General features: G+C 50.8%; 1 protein-coding gene across 4 annotated transcripts in view; it reads left to right on the top strand.

The window, feature by feature from the left end:
- The window catches only part of OTOF (otoferlin), a gene marked incomplete at its 3' end in the record, with an annotated part of 107602 nt that overhangs the window by 66648 nt on the left and 24043 nt on the right, over nt 1-16911 (top strand). For all 4 annotated transcript variants that reach the window (XM_081997532.1, XM_081997531.1, XM_081997530.1 and 1 more), the window contains 15 exons: nt 679-810; nt 1265-1327; nt 2108-2192; nt 3360-3519; nt 4737-4923; nt 5263-5449; nt 6115-6338; nt 7379-7487; nt 7975-8158; nt 11928-12048; nt 12700-12800; nt 13227-13317; nt 14148-14264; nt 15826-15978; nt 16451-16640. In XM_081997532.1, coding sequence (XP_081853658.1) covers nt 679-810; nt 1265-1327; nt 2108-2192; nt 3360-3519; nt 4737-4923; nt 5263-5449; nt 6115-6338; nt 7379-7487; nt 7975-8158; nt 11928-12048; nt 12700-12800; nt 13227-13317; nt 14148-14264; nt 15826-15978; nt 16451-16640 — 2104 coding nt within the window. The remainder of the gene's footprint in view (nt 1-678; nt 811-1264; nt 1328-2107; nt 2193-3359; nt 3520-4736; nt 4924-5262; nt 5450-6114; nt 6339-7378; nt 7488-7974; nt 8159-11927; nt 12049-12699; nt 12801-13226; nt 13318-14147; nt 14265-15825; nt 15979-16450; nt 16641-16911) is intronic.

Genomic DNA, 16911 nt, shown 5'->3' with positions numbered 1-16911 from the left:
CAGGAATATGAATTTAATTGCAAGGAAGGAATTTAGAGACTATCTAAATACCTAATATTAATTTAATGTCACAAGGTGGATTGAATTGTGAATGACAAACTTCTGTGTCATCAATACATGCAAGCATTCCATCTGGATGATTTACTTACGTTCTATTGAAAGTAGTTTATTTCTCATATACCACACAGACGAGCACTTAATTTAAATAAACCACCATGTGTGTATGCATGCATATAGGAAGGCTGAACCATGAAATGGTGGGGAATCCTCCAGAAATAATGGAGAGTGGAGTAGACTAGACTAGAATAGAATATTCCTATTGGAAGGGTCCTGCAATGATCGCCCCTTTGCGTTTTCTAGCGGAAGCAAGTGCAGCCAGCTGGGGTCTCGCCAGCCAAGCTCCACTCCCACAGCTTCGCTAAATCCATTTGGCTTTACACCTTGCCGTGCTCCGAGGCAGAAGCAACAGGGATGCCCAGGGTCTCATCCCACACCACGCTGCAGCTCACTCAGGCTTGTCCAAGCAACCCAGTGTCTTTGGCTTGACCAGTAGACCCCAGAGCTGCCACCATTGCACCGAAAATGACTCAAAATCAAGAGGTGGGGAGGCAGGGGTTAAGGCAGCGAGCGGCATCTGGTGCTGCTCTCAGGAGAAGGTGCACAAATCCCTCTCTGCAGGTTAGCATCACCATCATCGAGGCCCGGCAGCTGGTTGGGCTCAACATGGACCCCGTGGTCTGCGTGGAGGTTGGAGAGGAAAAGAAATACACATCCATGAAGGAATCGACCAGTTGCCCTTACTACAATGAGGTGGGTCTGTCCTCTGGTGATGCTCATGGCTACCGGCTCCTCAGGGTCTACATTACTATTAGTCAATCAAATGTAATTTCTTGTCACTTGGGTTTTTTTCTTTTTTTCTTCTGTCACCTCTTGTCAGAATAAGATGAAACCTCAAACCACCAGGAGAAATGAAACCTTTGCCCTCTGGTATTTTGCAAAATGGTAAAAAGCGTACTCGCTTGATCTGTGCCAAATTATTCTCATTCTTTCCAAGAAGTTAGGGCTTCTTTCTAGTTCCTCAGACTGCAGAGGCTGGCAGTGTTGGGGCTCACACGGATCCATCCCTGCTGTGGCGGGTGCTCCAGGATGCTCCTCCAGGCAGCCACAGCCTCCCCAGCTGCAGCGGGCACCGTACCACTGCCTTTCGAGCCAAAAGGAGCCCGCCCCGGCTCTCCTGCCCTCACGACTGCTCTTTCCCTTTCAGTACTTCGTCTTCGATTTCCACGTGCCCCCAGATGTCATGTTCGACAAGATCATCAAGCTGTCCGTAAGTGAGCGTGGTTGTGTTCATCCTTTTCATGGGGCTTTGGGAGAAATCAGCCCGTTTTGTGTATGCACTGGGGATGGATCTAAGGTCCTTGAAGTGAGACCCCCAACAGGAGCAGAGGTGTTCGGTCCTACGAGCCTCACCCCTTTTGCAGGCACCCAGTCCCTCTTTCTCTTGCTGACCCTCATTGCTGGGGCCACACCGCTCCACTCCTGCTTCCACTGTCTCCCTGTGTGGCTAATCTCTGGCCTTTCAGAGCCAGGCAGAACTAAACCTGTCCCGGGACGTGTTTCGGCTTGGAGAGAAGCAAGTCCCTCCTGATCCTCCTGAGAGGATTTCCTGAGGTGTGAGACTGACAGAGCTATTGTGGAAATTCAGGACTGTAGATGCTGAGAGCAAAGCAGAGACTGCAGCCCTCCCCACAGTGACGGAGGAGAGTGGTGAACAAGATTTGCAGATTCACTGACTGAAGCACACTAATTAGGAATATCCGTATCTATGCCACGCATCGACCAGTTGTTACCATAGTGGCTGGAAAACTGCATCTTGTTTTAAAGATTAATTTCTTTGCATTTTTTTCTATTCAATCCAAGAACACACTTGCTTGCAAGACTGCTAAGCAAGAGCTGGCAACCCCACCGTGCCTTTTAGTGTCCTCATACAGGCCAAGGAAGATGCATCAGCTCCTTTCCCATCTGACACTGAACACCTCTGGAAAGAGCCTTATGGCCTCCAGGGCATGGAAGAAAGTCTGACCTGTTTTCGCCTCTTGATTTCCAGGTGATCCACTCAAAAAACCTCTTGCGCAGTGGGACTTTGGTAGGCTCCTTCAAGATGGACGTTGGAACAGTTTATACTCAGCCCGGTACGTAAATGCTGTTTGCAACCAGTCCTATGTGCCTACGTGCACCATTGAATAACTGTCCTTGCAAGGTAGCTGGGAAGGTGCTAGTTTCCTTGGGTGATGCTTATCTAACTTAATTTTAGTATATAGCAAGATATAAGATGGTCACCTGGGCTACCCTCTGCTGTCGGGAAAGAGCACTCAGCACCTCCGGAGAAGGTTGTATATCCCATCAAGAAATAAGGTGTTACAGCCAGAGGCTGAGATGCCCTCTGGGTGTGCTGGTCTCTGTCCACTGACCTGCTGAGGAAGGAAGCCCAAGGAGACTTACTTAGGCAAGATATTGACCTTCCAGATAGCTGGAGGTCATGGGATGGATCTTGCCCTTTGTGGCTGGCATTTAAACCAAGAAATGAAGATGCCTGGTGTGCAATGGAAAAGAGAGAGAGGTTGATTAGAGCTGCTGCTGTGTTGCTCACTGATGATAAACAGAACAGCAATGCCCTTTTGAGGGCCCAGTGCTCACAGCAGGCTAGAGCTGAACACACAACACCCCTTCAGAAAAAGATACCTCCAAAATCACAGCATTTTTTTTTCCTTGCTCCTGTGTCACGCCTATTGCTGCACTCTGCCTTTATAAATAAGCCTGAGAGCTAAGATGTAAATGAAGCCTCCAAAGTCTGCCCTTCAGGGATGCTCAGCAGATGATGCTGGAGGCACCTTGAAGGAGCATCTAGTCTGGTTCCTTGCTCTGCAGAAGGATGAAATCTTTCTAACACCATCCAAAAGGCACCTGAGACATAAAGACTTTGAATCATAGAATCATTTAGGTTGGAAAAGACCCTTAAGATTATTGAAGCTTAACCTAACACTACCGAGCACACCACTAAACCATGTCCCTAAGCGTCACATCTACACATCTTTTAAATACCTCCAGGGATGGTGACTTCCAGCATTGGAGACTCCAAACCCCTTCAGACGATTTATCCCATTGCTTCTCAGACTTCGACATCAAACACATCTTCCTAATGAATTTTTCAGGGGTTTCTGTCTGAATTCCTCACACCTGAAGATGTCTCTTACGTGTATGTGCAGGTCCCCCCACTCAAGTGGAAGGATGTTTCCAGTCCTCGCAGTAATTGCTGTGTCTCATTCTGATAAATTACTGTCTTGTCCCCTGGCTTCCAGAGCACCAGTTCTACCACAAATGGGCCATCCTTTCCGACCCTGAGGATCTCACTGCCGGGCTGAAAGGTTACATAAAGTGTGACATCGCCGTGGTAGGGAAAGGGGACAACATCAAGACACCACACAAAGCCAATGAGACGGAAGAGGATGATATTGAAGGGTAAGGATCCGAAGACCCAGCTTCACATAGCCTTGCTTGGGAATGACTTTTCATGTCTCTTCACCTTGGATTGTGCAATGAGGACAGCATCCCTTCTGGATGAGGCTGATAGCCCATGCCTACCATGTGCAATGAAACCAGAGGGATCAAGTTGTTGAGAAGAGAGAACATATGGCAGATAACTTGTGCAAATCCAGGTCATATCAAGTACAGACCAGTCATTTCTATCAGGTCAGGCCGTCTGCTGGCTGTTGAGCTTTCTATAGCAACATCAGCCTGATGCCAACCGATCTGATGTCCCCACTGGTTACATAATGCTCCTGTTGGCCCTTGGATAGGATGGGGTCTCGTCACTCACTGCCAGGACAGAGCAGGGAGGTCTGGGTGAGGTTTCCCAGTCTGCATGGGTCGCAGGGCTCTTTGACTCCCCAGAGCATGTAAAAGGCCATGGAAGAAAAATCAGGAATGTTTAAAACTTAGTTCCAGCCCCAAAACATTTCAGGCTAATTAAATACCTCCAAGTGCAACCACGGGCTTTCAAGTCTACTGCTCAGCCTCTCACCACATAGTCAGAAACCCAGACTAGTAGCAAAATACCAGCGCAGCTCGCTTGACTTGCTGGGGACCAGGTGGCTTGAGGCACCACCTGAACCAGTTTGGGCCATCGTTCCATGCAGTAGTGCTGATATTATCTGACTTTTTCATGGACAACTCCAGCAATTCCTCCAGAAATTGTTTTGTTCACAGCAACCCCCATGTCTCTCATTTCTTCCCCCTAAAAGAAGAAAGTCATATATAGCAAGAAAAACAATTTGATTGAGTTCAATTCTTCCCCCAAAATAACCACTCCAGCTCCCCTTGTACCCTGATAAGAAAAACATCCCATTCATCTGGCCTGCTTTAAATGTCTGAATTAGGCTGAATTTAACTGTCCTCTAGACTCCACTGACAATAATGATTATATCCCTTTAGTGGAATGCACATTGTCCCAGGGGGCTCAAGATTTTGCGTATGAAATCACCACTCCCCATCCCAAAACAGGATGATGGGGAGAAACAGGACAGCAACAAAATGTATGGCTGCAGAAATGGTCATCTTTCCACCTCCACAGAGCCTGCGCTCAGGAAGTGGGGCAGCTTCTCTCTCTTTGGTAAGCCTCTCCTGACAAACCTGCCAGCCCCAGTAGCTGTTTCCAACCCTGCCTGTCGGTGTTGCAGGAACCTCCTCCTCCCAGATGGGGTCCCTCCGGAGAGGCAGTGGGCTCGTTTCTACATCAAGATCTATCGAGCGGAGGGGCTGCCCCGTATGAACGCCAGCATCATGGCCAATGTGAAGAAGGCTCTCATCGGGGAGAACAAGGACTTGGTAGACCCCTACGTGCAGGTGGTCTTTGCAGGGCAGAAGGTGAGCAAGCCGCGTCTGGTACTAGGGTGGCCCTGGGAGGTAACGTGGGCAGAACAAGCCATTGTAGAGGTGGCCAGAAATTATCTTAGCTGTCCTGGCGTGGAGATGCTGAGAGGCATGGCAAAGTCGCCTTATTTGCTATGTTTCCCCTCTCTTGTGCAGACTATGGTGGGCTTGCAGCACTCTCCAGTTGAGGAAAGGAGCTTGTTACTTGGGAGAGGAGAGTCACAAGGCAGAATGCATGTTTCAATGGTCATTAGCAAGGGAGCAGTTCAGGTTGTGAGCGATGGCTCAGGAGCTCAAACCCTTGTCAAACATCGATCTCCTCCCACTCGGCAGGGCAAGACATCCATACAAAAAAGCAGCTATGAGCCTCTCTGGAATGAGCAAATAATCTTCACAGAAATGTTCCCCCCATTGTGCAAGCGGATAAAGATCCAGATCCGAGACTCGGACAAAGTCAATGATGTGGCCATTGGTACCCACTTCATTGATTTGCGGAAGATCTCTAACGAAGGAGACAAAGGTAAAGCTAAGGCGGGGGCAGACCGAGCTACCTTCTTCATGGTAGAGAGACACCCCTTTGGCAGAGAGTTAGCAAAATAGCCTAGCTCCTTCTCCACCCCTGGAGACAGCTGCTTCTTGGTGCCCGGCTGGAGAGACTTTGATTCACTGCAGTGGTCTTTCTGAGGTCACTGGACATGCACTCTTTAAAAACCAAGCCCCATCACAAGCCTCCAGTCTACCACTTGGAAACAGAGGCACCCAAGAACAAAAATTCGTTGTCATGAATGGATGAATATCTGACAGGTTCCCCTATTCACGCACACATGAACACACCAGCATACATAGGCAGGACCAATGTGAAAACAAAGATGGCTCTAGAAAGGGGGACTAATGGGAGGTTCTTTTTTCTTGACTCTCACATTGGAGACTCACCAAATGAGAGACTCACCTCTATCTTTGGGCTGGTGGACTGCACATCCCCATCACTGCCTTCACTGCAAAACTGTCTCCATGTATGGTTTCAATCACGTATTTCCACGCACACACGTGCATATTCAAGCCTGCGTTGCCATACACAGACCAGGACAGTGATGCCAATCCATGAGTGAGTTTGTACCCTGAGGCAAAGACATGCCCTCCTTCTTGCACATCCCCTTCCCTACATGCATGTTGGGTCTGCTGCAGGCTTCCTGCCCACCTTTGGCCCAGCGTGGGTGAATATGTACGGCTCCACCCGGAACTACACCCTGATGGACGAGCACCAAGAGCTGAACGAGGGTCTGGGAGAAGGTGTCTCCTTCAGGGCCAGGCTTTTGATGAGTCTTGCTGTGGAGATCTTGGACACCACCAACCCGGAGATCAACAGCTCCACTGAGGTGCAAGTCGAGCAGGCCACATCAATTGCTGATGTAAGTCGCTCCTAACCCTACAGCTGCCAGCGGTGAGTCTTGGGTCTCAGGCCTCTTGTTTTTTTATCTTTGGTTTCACAAACCAAGGATGTCATTTAGAGTTGTCCTGTGTTCTGGATCCCCCAGCACAATGAAAGCAAATCTTGCAAGGATTTCAGTTTTTATGATCATTCATATGCTTACCTCTCTTAGGAGTGCTGGGCAGAAGAAATATCTGAGTGAGGGGGGATCCTAAACTTTGAGATGTTTCTCCACTTGGGAGTTAGACAAGGCCAAAGAAAGCCATCTCCTAATGCCAACTGTCTCACTCCTATCCTGAAGATGGACAGAAGCCAAGAATCTAATCTATATCCTAACCAATTCTGTCAGGGTGAAACTGGTCAGAGAAATGGAACGGCTGTTTCCTGACAAGCGAACCCTCACAGCTTTAGTCCTGATACGTAGAGCCCACAAGACTGCTGCTGTTCTCTGCAGACAGACACATCCAGGCTTGTCCCACCTGGGGATGCCCACATATGTCAAAACATATGAGCCAAGGGTGTGAAATAGAAACGGAGAAGTCTGATGGCAGTGCACCCTCTGTGTGAAAGCTCTCGTTCGGAAGTAAAGTGGCCTTCATTCACCTCCAGGGGAAATTAAGCCACCTGGAAATAAAGCCATTCCAGTTCTGAAAGACCATCCAGGCAGGTGGTTAGGTGTGCTTTCATTAATTTGATTTGTGGATAAACTCAGTCTCATATTCCTGAATGTCCCTTAGACAGTCCCTCATGTGCAAGGGATGACTGATCTAAACCCATTTAAAAGTTAAGCTAAAATCTTTAATTACAGTCTCTCTGCAATGAGCCTAGAGATAGCTCAGCCGGGGGGAGAGAAAACCCTCATGGTCCCCTTGAAAGCCCAAGCAGTGACATCTCACCTTCTGAAAGCCCATGAGGGTGCTCAGAGGTGCCAGGTGATGCACACCTCTGCCCAAGGCGACCTGTCCTCCTAGGTGTGTCTCTGACTGACCTCAACCCTGATCCCTGCAATTTCTTCTGCAGAACTGCACTGGGAAGATGGAGGAGTTCTTTCTCTTTGGAGCCTTCCTGGAAGCTACCATGATCGACAGGAAGATCGGAGACAAACCCATCAACTTCGAAGTCACAATAGGTTGGTTGTTTTTCAGGGAGGGTGGTTTTGAAGCATGCCTGGTGGGGAATGCAAGATCCAAGGCTGAGAGCAGGGTTTCTTCCCCATTTTCCTTATCAACACATGCCAGAGCATGCAGAGCTCTCAGTTTAGGGAGAAGGTGATGGTTACTTTACCAGCACAAGCTACTCGGGGCCCCAAATCATCTGTTGTGCTCATCCTGTGCTGTGGCCAGTGGACCTGCTCCCTTCTCTCATGTGGCTTTGTGCCTACTGAGGCCGACCACTGAAGGGAGGGTGCATATTCCTCCTGGCTCAAGAGGGGACATGAGCAGGGGACAGACACCCATCACTAATTTACGGTTCCTGGGCATGGTTTCAGAGAGTTGAACTCCGCTGTCCCCCATGGTTCCTGCAGAGAAAACTTCTCCCCAACCTGAATTAGGGCCAAGAGATCGACCCTGATTGGAGTTAAAACCCTGCGACTTTATTTCACATTTTCTCTTGAGGTAACTATGGGAACCAGGCCGATGGCATGACCAAACCCATCCTACGGAGACAGAAAGAAGGAGGAGATGGGGACGTGGAGCAGTCCGAGCTGCTCCAGAATTCAAGTGAGGATGAAGGTGATGAAGATGGAGAGCTGGTCTCTGTTTCCTCATCTCAACCTGTGAAGCCCCTGGTGACAGACAGGTGAGCATGCCCACCTGGCCACTGAAGTGCTACTGGACAGAGATGTGTCTCTCAGCTCAGACATGGTGTGTAAGTGTTCCCACATGCACTGGTTGTCCGAACTCCCACCACTGTCTGCAGAGATGAAGTCAGAGGTGAATTCAGTGCCATCATGGGGCCTGGAGACATTCGGCCCAACAGACTGGGAGCAGCAGTGGGGACCAGATCTCCATGCCCTGTAAGGGGCGACTAGATACCATGTGTAGATACCTTGTCTTAGATACTACAGTCTGCCAGTTGAACCCCTACAGTTCTGAGAACTCCTGTGGATTCTCTGATACCCAGTAAAGGGCTGAATTTACCTCCCAGGCTACCCTACAAAGGACATCCTTCATCCACCTGGCCAGAGGTCACAAATGAGTGGTTTAGGCCACTTAAAGAATCACTGCCAGAGATATTAGGAAAATAAATTATTTTAATATGAATTTGTAAAAAACATAACAACAGAATTCAATGGCAAGGTTCACTCTATCACTTATTCAACATGGAAAAAGCATACAAAGGGAAATCGAGTCAGAATCAGGTTGGTATGATTTATAGAGAGATAAGGGAAGATGATGAGAGAGACCCTCCTGTTGAGTCATGAGGTTGAGAGTGGACCCTCTTGCTTTCTAAACTTCTCAGAGAGGATTGTAGGTGCGGCTGAATCCACTCCTAGTCCTAGACTTGGTCAACAGTTTATGTCTAAAGGGTAAATTGCATGTACACACAGAGATACAGATATAGAGAAATATAAAGCTATACCTGTTTAAAAGTTCCCCTTGACTTCAGTGAAATGTTCATGTCGAATGCCTTTGCATTTCTCAGTGGCTGAGGGTTGAGCCTCAAGGAGCGGGGGGGTTCAGCCCAGGTCCTGTCGTCAGTCTTCGGCGACGGTCCTCCGAACTTCATAAACTTGAGAGTTCACGAGCTCTGAGAGGCATCCCACTCAGTAGAAGATGCTGGTTGTAGCCGGTTGTGGTCCAGGAGAGCTCAGAGGGCCTCACTTAGAACCGCTGTTTATAGAGTCACGAGATGTTTGACTTTAGGCATCAGTAAATTTCCATCCTGGCCATAATCGTTTGTCAGTAATTGCTGGAATTCCCAAAATTCCAGTGACACTGGTACTCATCCACCTGAGTCATAATTCAGTAAATATGTTCCAGGGATATCAGGGGATGATTAGTTACTCCCACAACTGAATTCCCGGAATGGTCAGTACCATTCCCCACCTTAGCTACGCAAGAGTGCTGGGTACGGTCAAGGGGCTCTTAACGGCCAAACTCATTGCACCAAGGCCAAGGCTTGACGAGAGTTCCTAAGGGCGGGGGTGCAATGTACCACCACACCAGATAAGCTTCCAAAACTCGTGGCTATCTGATACCTTTCATGCTCTTCCCCTATGGCACGTAGGGATGAAGTTAACCAGTGGATTAAAAAAATTGTTGGTGGGCACTGAAAAAACAGCTTCACTCCCACACATATGTTTTGTACCTTTAGGAAACCAGTCTAAAAACAGGTCCTTCCCTAGGATCACTGCCACCCTTGGTGTCACAACCCAGAACTGCACACCAGGGAGGAGAGGTCTGGGCTTTGTCTGTGCTCTCTCTCACTGCCCAACATATAAAAACATCATGGGCACCATGTAGAGGCAGACAAAGTCCGTCTAGAAATAAGGCACAGATTTCAGTAGTGAAGGTAATTTGTGCTGAGACAAGGTGCGTTTCTTCACCACTTCAGATCTTAAAAGCTAGACAAGGTCACAGACACACAGAGGGGGGAGGATGCGAAAACTACTGGAAAAAGTTCTTGAGAATGTGTTAGGCAGGAGATTGGGGTAAAAGACTTACTTAAAATACTTTGTCTCCCTTAGTTTGCAGCATTTTTTGGTCAGTCTCTCTGTCCCCATTGCTTACAGTCATTGACAGCCACACTCTGCCATTTAACTGAGCCAGGGCTCAGGAAACTGGGTCCTACCCTGATGCACGGCTGGTTGTCAGTGGACAAATCGCTTCTGTTTTCTCTGCTTCGGTTCCTCCAGCTATAAAATTATGTCTATTTTTTTGTCTGCTTTACAGATTGCTTTGAGATGTGCAGGTAGCAGTCACCCTAAAATACAGAGAAGACCCAGACAGCTGCAAGTGTGATTCTGGTGGGTGATTTCCACCCCAAGCAGCTGGGTCAGAAAGCCCCAAACTGAATGGGATCAGCACACGTGTCTTGGCGTGTCTGGGCTGGTCTTCAGCCACAGCCTGGATTTGAATACAAAGGACTAGTACTAAGGAAAACAAATTGGATTTAACCTGATGAGATATGCTTAAAGTGGATTCTGACTGTGTTATACCAGTAGATAGATGTTAATAGAATTAACTGGCTGATTTTATTCATTTGGGAAATGAAACAAACCACACTGAACCAAGGGTATTTGAGCGCCAGAAAAAAGTGTCTGCCCGGGGTTCCCTCACTTGTTCACCAGCTCCTTGTCAAGGTGAATGCCGCATGGACGTGAGCAGCACGGATGTCTTTTGAGCCTGTGCCCTGGGCTCTGCCCTTCGTGCTCTCCCCCCCATACCCATCCCCTTGGGTGCCGGGAGCCTCACGCTCAACCACGGGGCTCTGCTGACACCTCCTGGCTGGAAATACCCTGGTGGCTTCGGAGGGATGAGCTGAAGCTGGTTTTTAACTAAGCATGATCCCAGGTGCAGCAGGATCTGCCGTGCCTTTGCACTGTCTGGAGCTCCAGCCCTGGAGCCCTGGGCACAGGAGAGACACGGACCTGCTGGAGCGGGGCCAGAGGAGGCCCCAGCGATGCTCCGAGGGCTGGAACAGCTCTGCTGGGAGGACAGGCTGGGAGAGCTGGGGGGGCTCAGCCTGGAGCAGAGAAGGCTCCGGGGAGACCTTAGTGCAGCTGCCAGGGCTTGGAGGGGCTGAGGAGAAAGATGGGGACAGACTGTTCAGCAGGGCCTGGAGCCACAGGACAAGGGGTGACGGTTTTAAACTAAAAGAGGGGAGATGTAGACTGGATGGAAGGAAAGAAATTTTTGGCAGTGAGGGTGGTGAATCCCTGGCCCAGGTTGCCCAGAGAGGTGGTGGATGCCCCATCCCTGGAAACACTCCGGGTCAGGCTGGACGGGGCTCTGAGCAACCTGCTCTGGGTGAAGATGTCCCTGCTCACTGCAGGGGTGGGACTAGATGGCCTCTAACGGCCCCTTCCCACCCAAACCCTGCTGTGATTCTACTCTGTGATCCTATTGCCACTCCATCCCACCAGCATATGGAAACCTGTCAGCTCTGCAAAGAGCAGAGACCTCTTCCTGTTGTGAAGGTCAGGGTCTATAGGAGATGCTCACCAGCATTCAGAAAAGGGTGTTAATGCTTCAGGTTCTCTTGTGTCCCTGTTCACGCTGCTGCATGCTGGAGATGTTTGCTCTCCGCTGGGCTGCTGTCATGGTCATGGGAGTAGGAGCTTCCCTTGTTTCTCTCTGGGCCACCAGGTCAGAGGTGGTAAATTTGCAACCCCTGGGCACTGCACCCGTCCACCCTGGGTCTGGCATTGGGAAGGGTCCTAGGAGAGCTGGAGCCTCTGTCCCTTAGGGTGCAATTCACCTCAGCCCCCTCTCTCGATGCCTGACCGCCTCTATAGCCCCCTCCCCACCGCAGCATTGCCTCCCCGGCAGAGGTGTGGGACAGGGGCTGTTCCTGGCCGGGAACGTTACCACCATGGAGCATCTCTTCTTGCCTCCTCTTGCAGGAACTACTTCCACCTGCCATACTTCGAGAAGAAACCCTGCATCTATATCAAGAGCTGGTGGCAGGACCAGCGCCGCAGGTTGTACAATGCCAACATCATGGACAAGATTGCGGACAAGCTGGTCAGTGGGTGCTGGGGAGGGAGGGAGGGAGGCAGCTTGGGGCATGGGGCTGGCATGAGGCACATCCAGGCTCCCTGTGCAGCTCCGCAGCTTGTCACAAAGTGGGGACAAGCAATACGAGGACCTATTAGCAAACTCGTGCCAGAAAGGGGAAGTTTCCCAGTGCTAAGTGCTCCACAATTCGAATGTCCAAATCCTAGGAGCTCATTGAATTTTCTGTGGGGTCGGACCTAGGTGTCCCCAGCAAAGGGAGCAGGGGCGGGGGGCTTCGTCCCCCTGGAATGCAGGAGTGAGCCACTCGTGTGGCCGAACCTCCTCAATAGTCTCAGTTAATTGCCAAAGAGCCTTTGTGACAGCTCCACGTTGGCAGGGTCACAGCAGGATCTTCAAAGGGACAGCCTGGCAGGTCCAGCCAAGACGGGGTGGACCTTGGCCAACTAGTCTCATGGAGAGCCGTGGAGCCATTGCCATCACCCAGAGCTAGGTCCCTGCAGCTAAATGTCTGCCAGACCTGAGCTCTAAGGCTGGCAGCTCTGGAGAAGCAGATGTTTCCCACTGGCAGCCCCCACAGGGCTGCTCTATGTGGGGTTGGACCTCAGGTGGGACATCGCCCCACCGACCCCTCACCACTCCCCCCATTTGATGCTGCAGGAGGAAGGGCTGAACGACGTGCAGGAAATGATCAAGACGGAGAAGCCGCACCCGGAGCGCCGGCTCCGAGGGGTCCTGGAGGAACTGAGCAATGGGTGCTTGTGAGTAAACGGTGGGCAAAGGTGGCACACTGCTCTCTTGGGCCTGTGGGCAAGGCCACGAGCATGAGCTCTCCTTGCCTTATCCTCCGGGTGATGAGCAAGTATTTAATTGCATTGGCACAGTGCCGTATCAGCTGCCCTCTGGCTTGGAGCAAGGGTGAGGTGGTGCTTACATCTGCACCCCAAAGACCCCAAACCAGTGGTGAAAGCCTCAATCTTGTGGCCTCCACAGGCTGGTTCCTGATCGGCACCTACTCCCCATGCACGACACTCAACATTGGATGCAAATAAACCACTTGGCCACGATTGCGTTGCAGACTGGGGGGAACGAGGGCATTTCCCTCCAGTGGGGTGCTCTCCTGCTGGCAGAGATCCATCCATCCCATGGGCTCCCGTGGGATTCATGCTGCCGGCCTTTTCCACCAGGCGCTTCGTGACATTGGCTGACAAGGACCAGCACCACTCTTCCCGCACGAGGCTGGACCGGGAGAGACTCAAGTCCTGCATGCGGGAGCTGGTAAGTGGGATTTGGCCGGGCAGGGAGGAGGGTTCATAAGCGGGGGCTGAACCTTGTCAATGCAGTGGGGAATCTGGTCCGTAGGCGTGTTGGTTTCCAGTCTCTGTGAATTGAGGGTTTGGGGGTTATTTCTTAGCAGAGGAGCCCAAGAGTCCACACTTGGGTCCATGCTGCTGCCTCCCTTCCACCACACTCTGCTTTGCCTTGGAAAGAAATCCAGGAGTGCAGAGGAGGAGCTGCACTGCTGTCAAGCAGCTGAGGACAGCGGGGAGGAGTGGTTCAGGGGAACCATGCAGAGCACAGCTGCTCCGGGGATGCTTATGGCATAGGTGCTTGGGGCTGGTGGCCCAGCTCCTTGCAAAGGAGTCGGATGTGCAAAAGAGATGTGCAAAGAGCAGGTGGCTTATCCAGCTGCCACGGCCAAGGACACCGGCTTCTGTAGCCAGCTGCATACTAGAGCGCGATGGCTTCAGCGTGCGAAAGCCTCCACGTCCCCTTTTCTGAGCTGTCAGGTGCTGACTTACAGCAGGGTCAGCAGAAGGGGAGAGACTGTCCTTAACACCAGGCTAGAAGTCACCCCAAAATGCCCGAAGCACAGCTGGCACCTCTGTCCTGCACACTTCCGCTGGGACGGAGGTCTCTGTACTGTCAGGGGCCTTCCTGCACCCTGCCAAGGCTGACGAAGGGGTGTCAGAGGTACCGTCACCGGGATGCATCTGCCTCCTCACCACCCTCTCCCAGATGCTGGGGACCTGCCAGGTGCTGCTCCCTTCTTTGTGCTCCAGTCTGCTCTTGCTAACGTGGTGTCCTGGGCTCTCCTTTAACCACAGGAGAACATGGGGCAGCAAGCCACGACTCTGCGGTCGCAGGTGAAGAAGAACACCATGAAAGACAAGATGAAGCTGGTGCAAAACTTCCTGCAGAAACTCCGGTTCTTGGCGGACGAGGTGAGTCCCTCTGCACGTAGAGAGAGTGTTAGCTGTCAACGCCACGGCGACAGCAGCCTGGGATGGATGGAGACCTCTGGGCAAACCCTGTAGGCAGGGGAAGTCCCAGTAGGACAGGTCTTGTGGAAGGACTAAGCCACGCCAAGCCTACGTGGTGCCCCATGCCTCCCAGGCACTGCTGGGTTGGAACAAATCAGCACTAAAACAAATCTAAGAGCCCTTCCCAGCCGGTAACAGAGCTGGGTCTTCTTGCAGCTGAGCTGAAGGCGGTTTTGCCGGTCTCAGCCACGGCAAAGCCATGCAATTCCCTGGGGCATCAGTCATCAGAAGGTCCACACAGCGCTGAAGTCAGCAGCGGGGAGCTGTTTCTGATCCTGGCTAGGTAGGGAGCTGTTAAAGCGAGTAGCTCTTCAAAGGGCTGTGGGATAAAGCCCTGTCCTCTCGCAGAACTCAAGCCATCTAATTTTTATTGCTGCAGTGTACTCTTGCTTCCCTCCAGCTCACGGGTAAGAGATAATAACCCAGTATATTGGAGTTGCTCACAGCATTTCCAAAGCGATGCTGTATCATGAAATATTTTTTTCCTTCCTTCAGAAAAATACAGCATTCATCTGATATTTTTACAGTTTAGGACTGGGTCAGCCATTGGGGGTTACCGGCCCTCATGGGAGCTGTAGTTGTTGCACCTCCTGTTCTCATTTCCCGTGGCAGGCTCCCAGCCTCAACTACGTACCCCTTATTACAGCCAGGCCTTCTTTGGCTTGCACTCAGGACAGCAGAACATAAACCAGACTATAAGGTGTGATGGGACCTGTCCAGGCAGAGAGAACCTGTTCCATAGTAAGGAATGAAGGTATGGCCCCTGCCCCACCATCCCCATCGGCACTGAATGAAGAGAGAAGGACAATCTGTAGTCTTATAATCCTTTTTTTTTTTTTTTTTTTTTTTTAACTAGAACAAATGTAAACCCCAGTTTCTTTCCTGCTAGGCTTCACCCTGCTGAGTTGTTGTGGTTTAGCCCCAGCCAGCAATTAAGCACCACACAACTGCTCACTCACTACCCCGCCATGGTGGGACAGGGGAGAGAATTGGAAAAAAAACCTCATGGGTTGAGATAACAACAGTTTAATAGGACAGCAAAATAAGAGGAAACAACAAGAATAATGATAATACCAACAAAGGAATGTACAAGAACAAGTGATGCCCGATGCAGTGATTGCTCCCCACCCGGTGAATGATAGCCCGTCCCCACGCAGCGATTCCTGCCCCCCAGCCAACTCCAGTTACATACTGGGCCTGACATCATATGCCAGGGAATATCTCTTTGGCCAATCTGGGTCAGCTGTCCTGGCTGTCCTTAGCTCTGAGCTGCTTTTCTTAAGCAGATGAGCTTCTGCAGTGGGAGGCTCAAAATTATTTCAATGGCCCTAATGTCCCAATAGGTACATCCATCTCCTGTGGCATCAGCTGAATTTGCCTTCAGAAGGTCTCCAGCCCCGCTAGTGCCTCAGTGGTCAGAAAGAGCTGAGGCACTGACAGGGCTCTTCGCTGGTGTTCACAGCCCCAGCACACTATTCCCGACATTTTCATCTGGATGATGAGCAACAACAAGCGCATTGCCTACGCCCGCATCCCTTCCAAGGACATCCTCTACTCTATTGTGGATGAGGAGATGGGCAAGGACTGCGCCAAAGTGAAGACCATCTTCCTTAAGGTGCCGATCTGTCTTTCCTGGGGCAACTGCAGCGAAGAGGAGGGAGATGGAGGAAGGATAGACTGGGAGAATGGGAGATGAAGATGAGAGCGCTGTGTATCCAGTTTTGCTGGGGCTTGAATACTAGGCAAAACAGACCCAATACTCTACTGGTAGGGGTGGAAGTCTGCTGCTAGGAATTGTGAACCACTGATCTTACCCAGTCCGGTAAGTGAGAAATGTTTGGAAGGAGAGAGATGTTTGAAGCAGCTGGCCACAAAAGAGGATGTTGACTTAGAAAAAGCCAACGTGGTGGGAAGAAGATAATGCATGAGCCAGAGTAGTGTTATGATCCAAAATTATGAGGTCCCTGGTTTTAAGGGGCAGCAGTACAAGCGATGCACCAGAAGGATTTGAATGCTGCAAGGGGTGGTCAGTCCATCTCTAAGGCTTTCCCTATATCCATGTAAACTCTTCTGTCCTTTGTGCCCAGCTACCTGGGAAGAGGGGCTTCGGACCTGCTGGCTGGACAGTTCAGGCCAAGATGGAGATGTACTTGTGGCTGGGCCTCAACAAACAGCGCAAAGACTTCCTGAGTGGCCTGCCTTGTGGTTTTGAGGAGAAGAAGACCACCAGAGGCCAAAATCTGCCTTCCTTCCCGCCCATCAGCCTCCTTTACACCAGTAAGAACTTCCTGCCTGCGGTGGGTCTGGGGACAGGACATGGAGAGGGCAGGAGGGAGCCTGGCTGGACACCACTTGGACTAAGGGCTTCCAGGACCTCAGAGGAAAATAATTCCAGTTGTCCCAGTCTGAGGTCTCACACTGCTCCCATGGGGAGCTGGGGTGTGGGAACTGTGCACCCTCTTCCTTACCCTGTTCATAGCTCTGGTTATTCTGCACATGGTGGGCAGGATGCCGAGGAAGTCTGTATCCATTCGGGACTCATGCTTTG

This window comes from Phaethon aethereus (genome assembly GCF_964289735.1).
Source record: "Phaethon aethereus genome assembly, chromosome: 3".
NCBI lineage: Eukaryota > Metazoa > Chordata > Aves > Phaethontiformes > Phaethontidae > Phaethon > Phaethon aethereus.
This window is presented reverse-complemented; position numbering and strand designations above follow the sequence as displayed.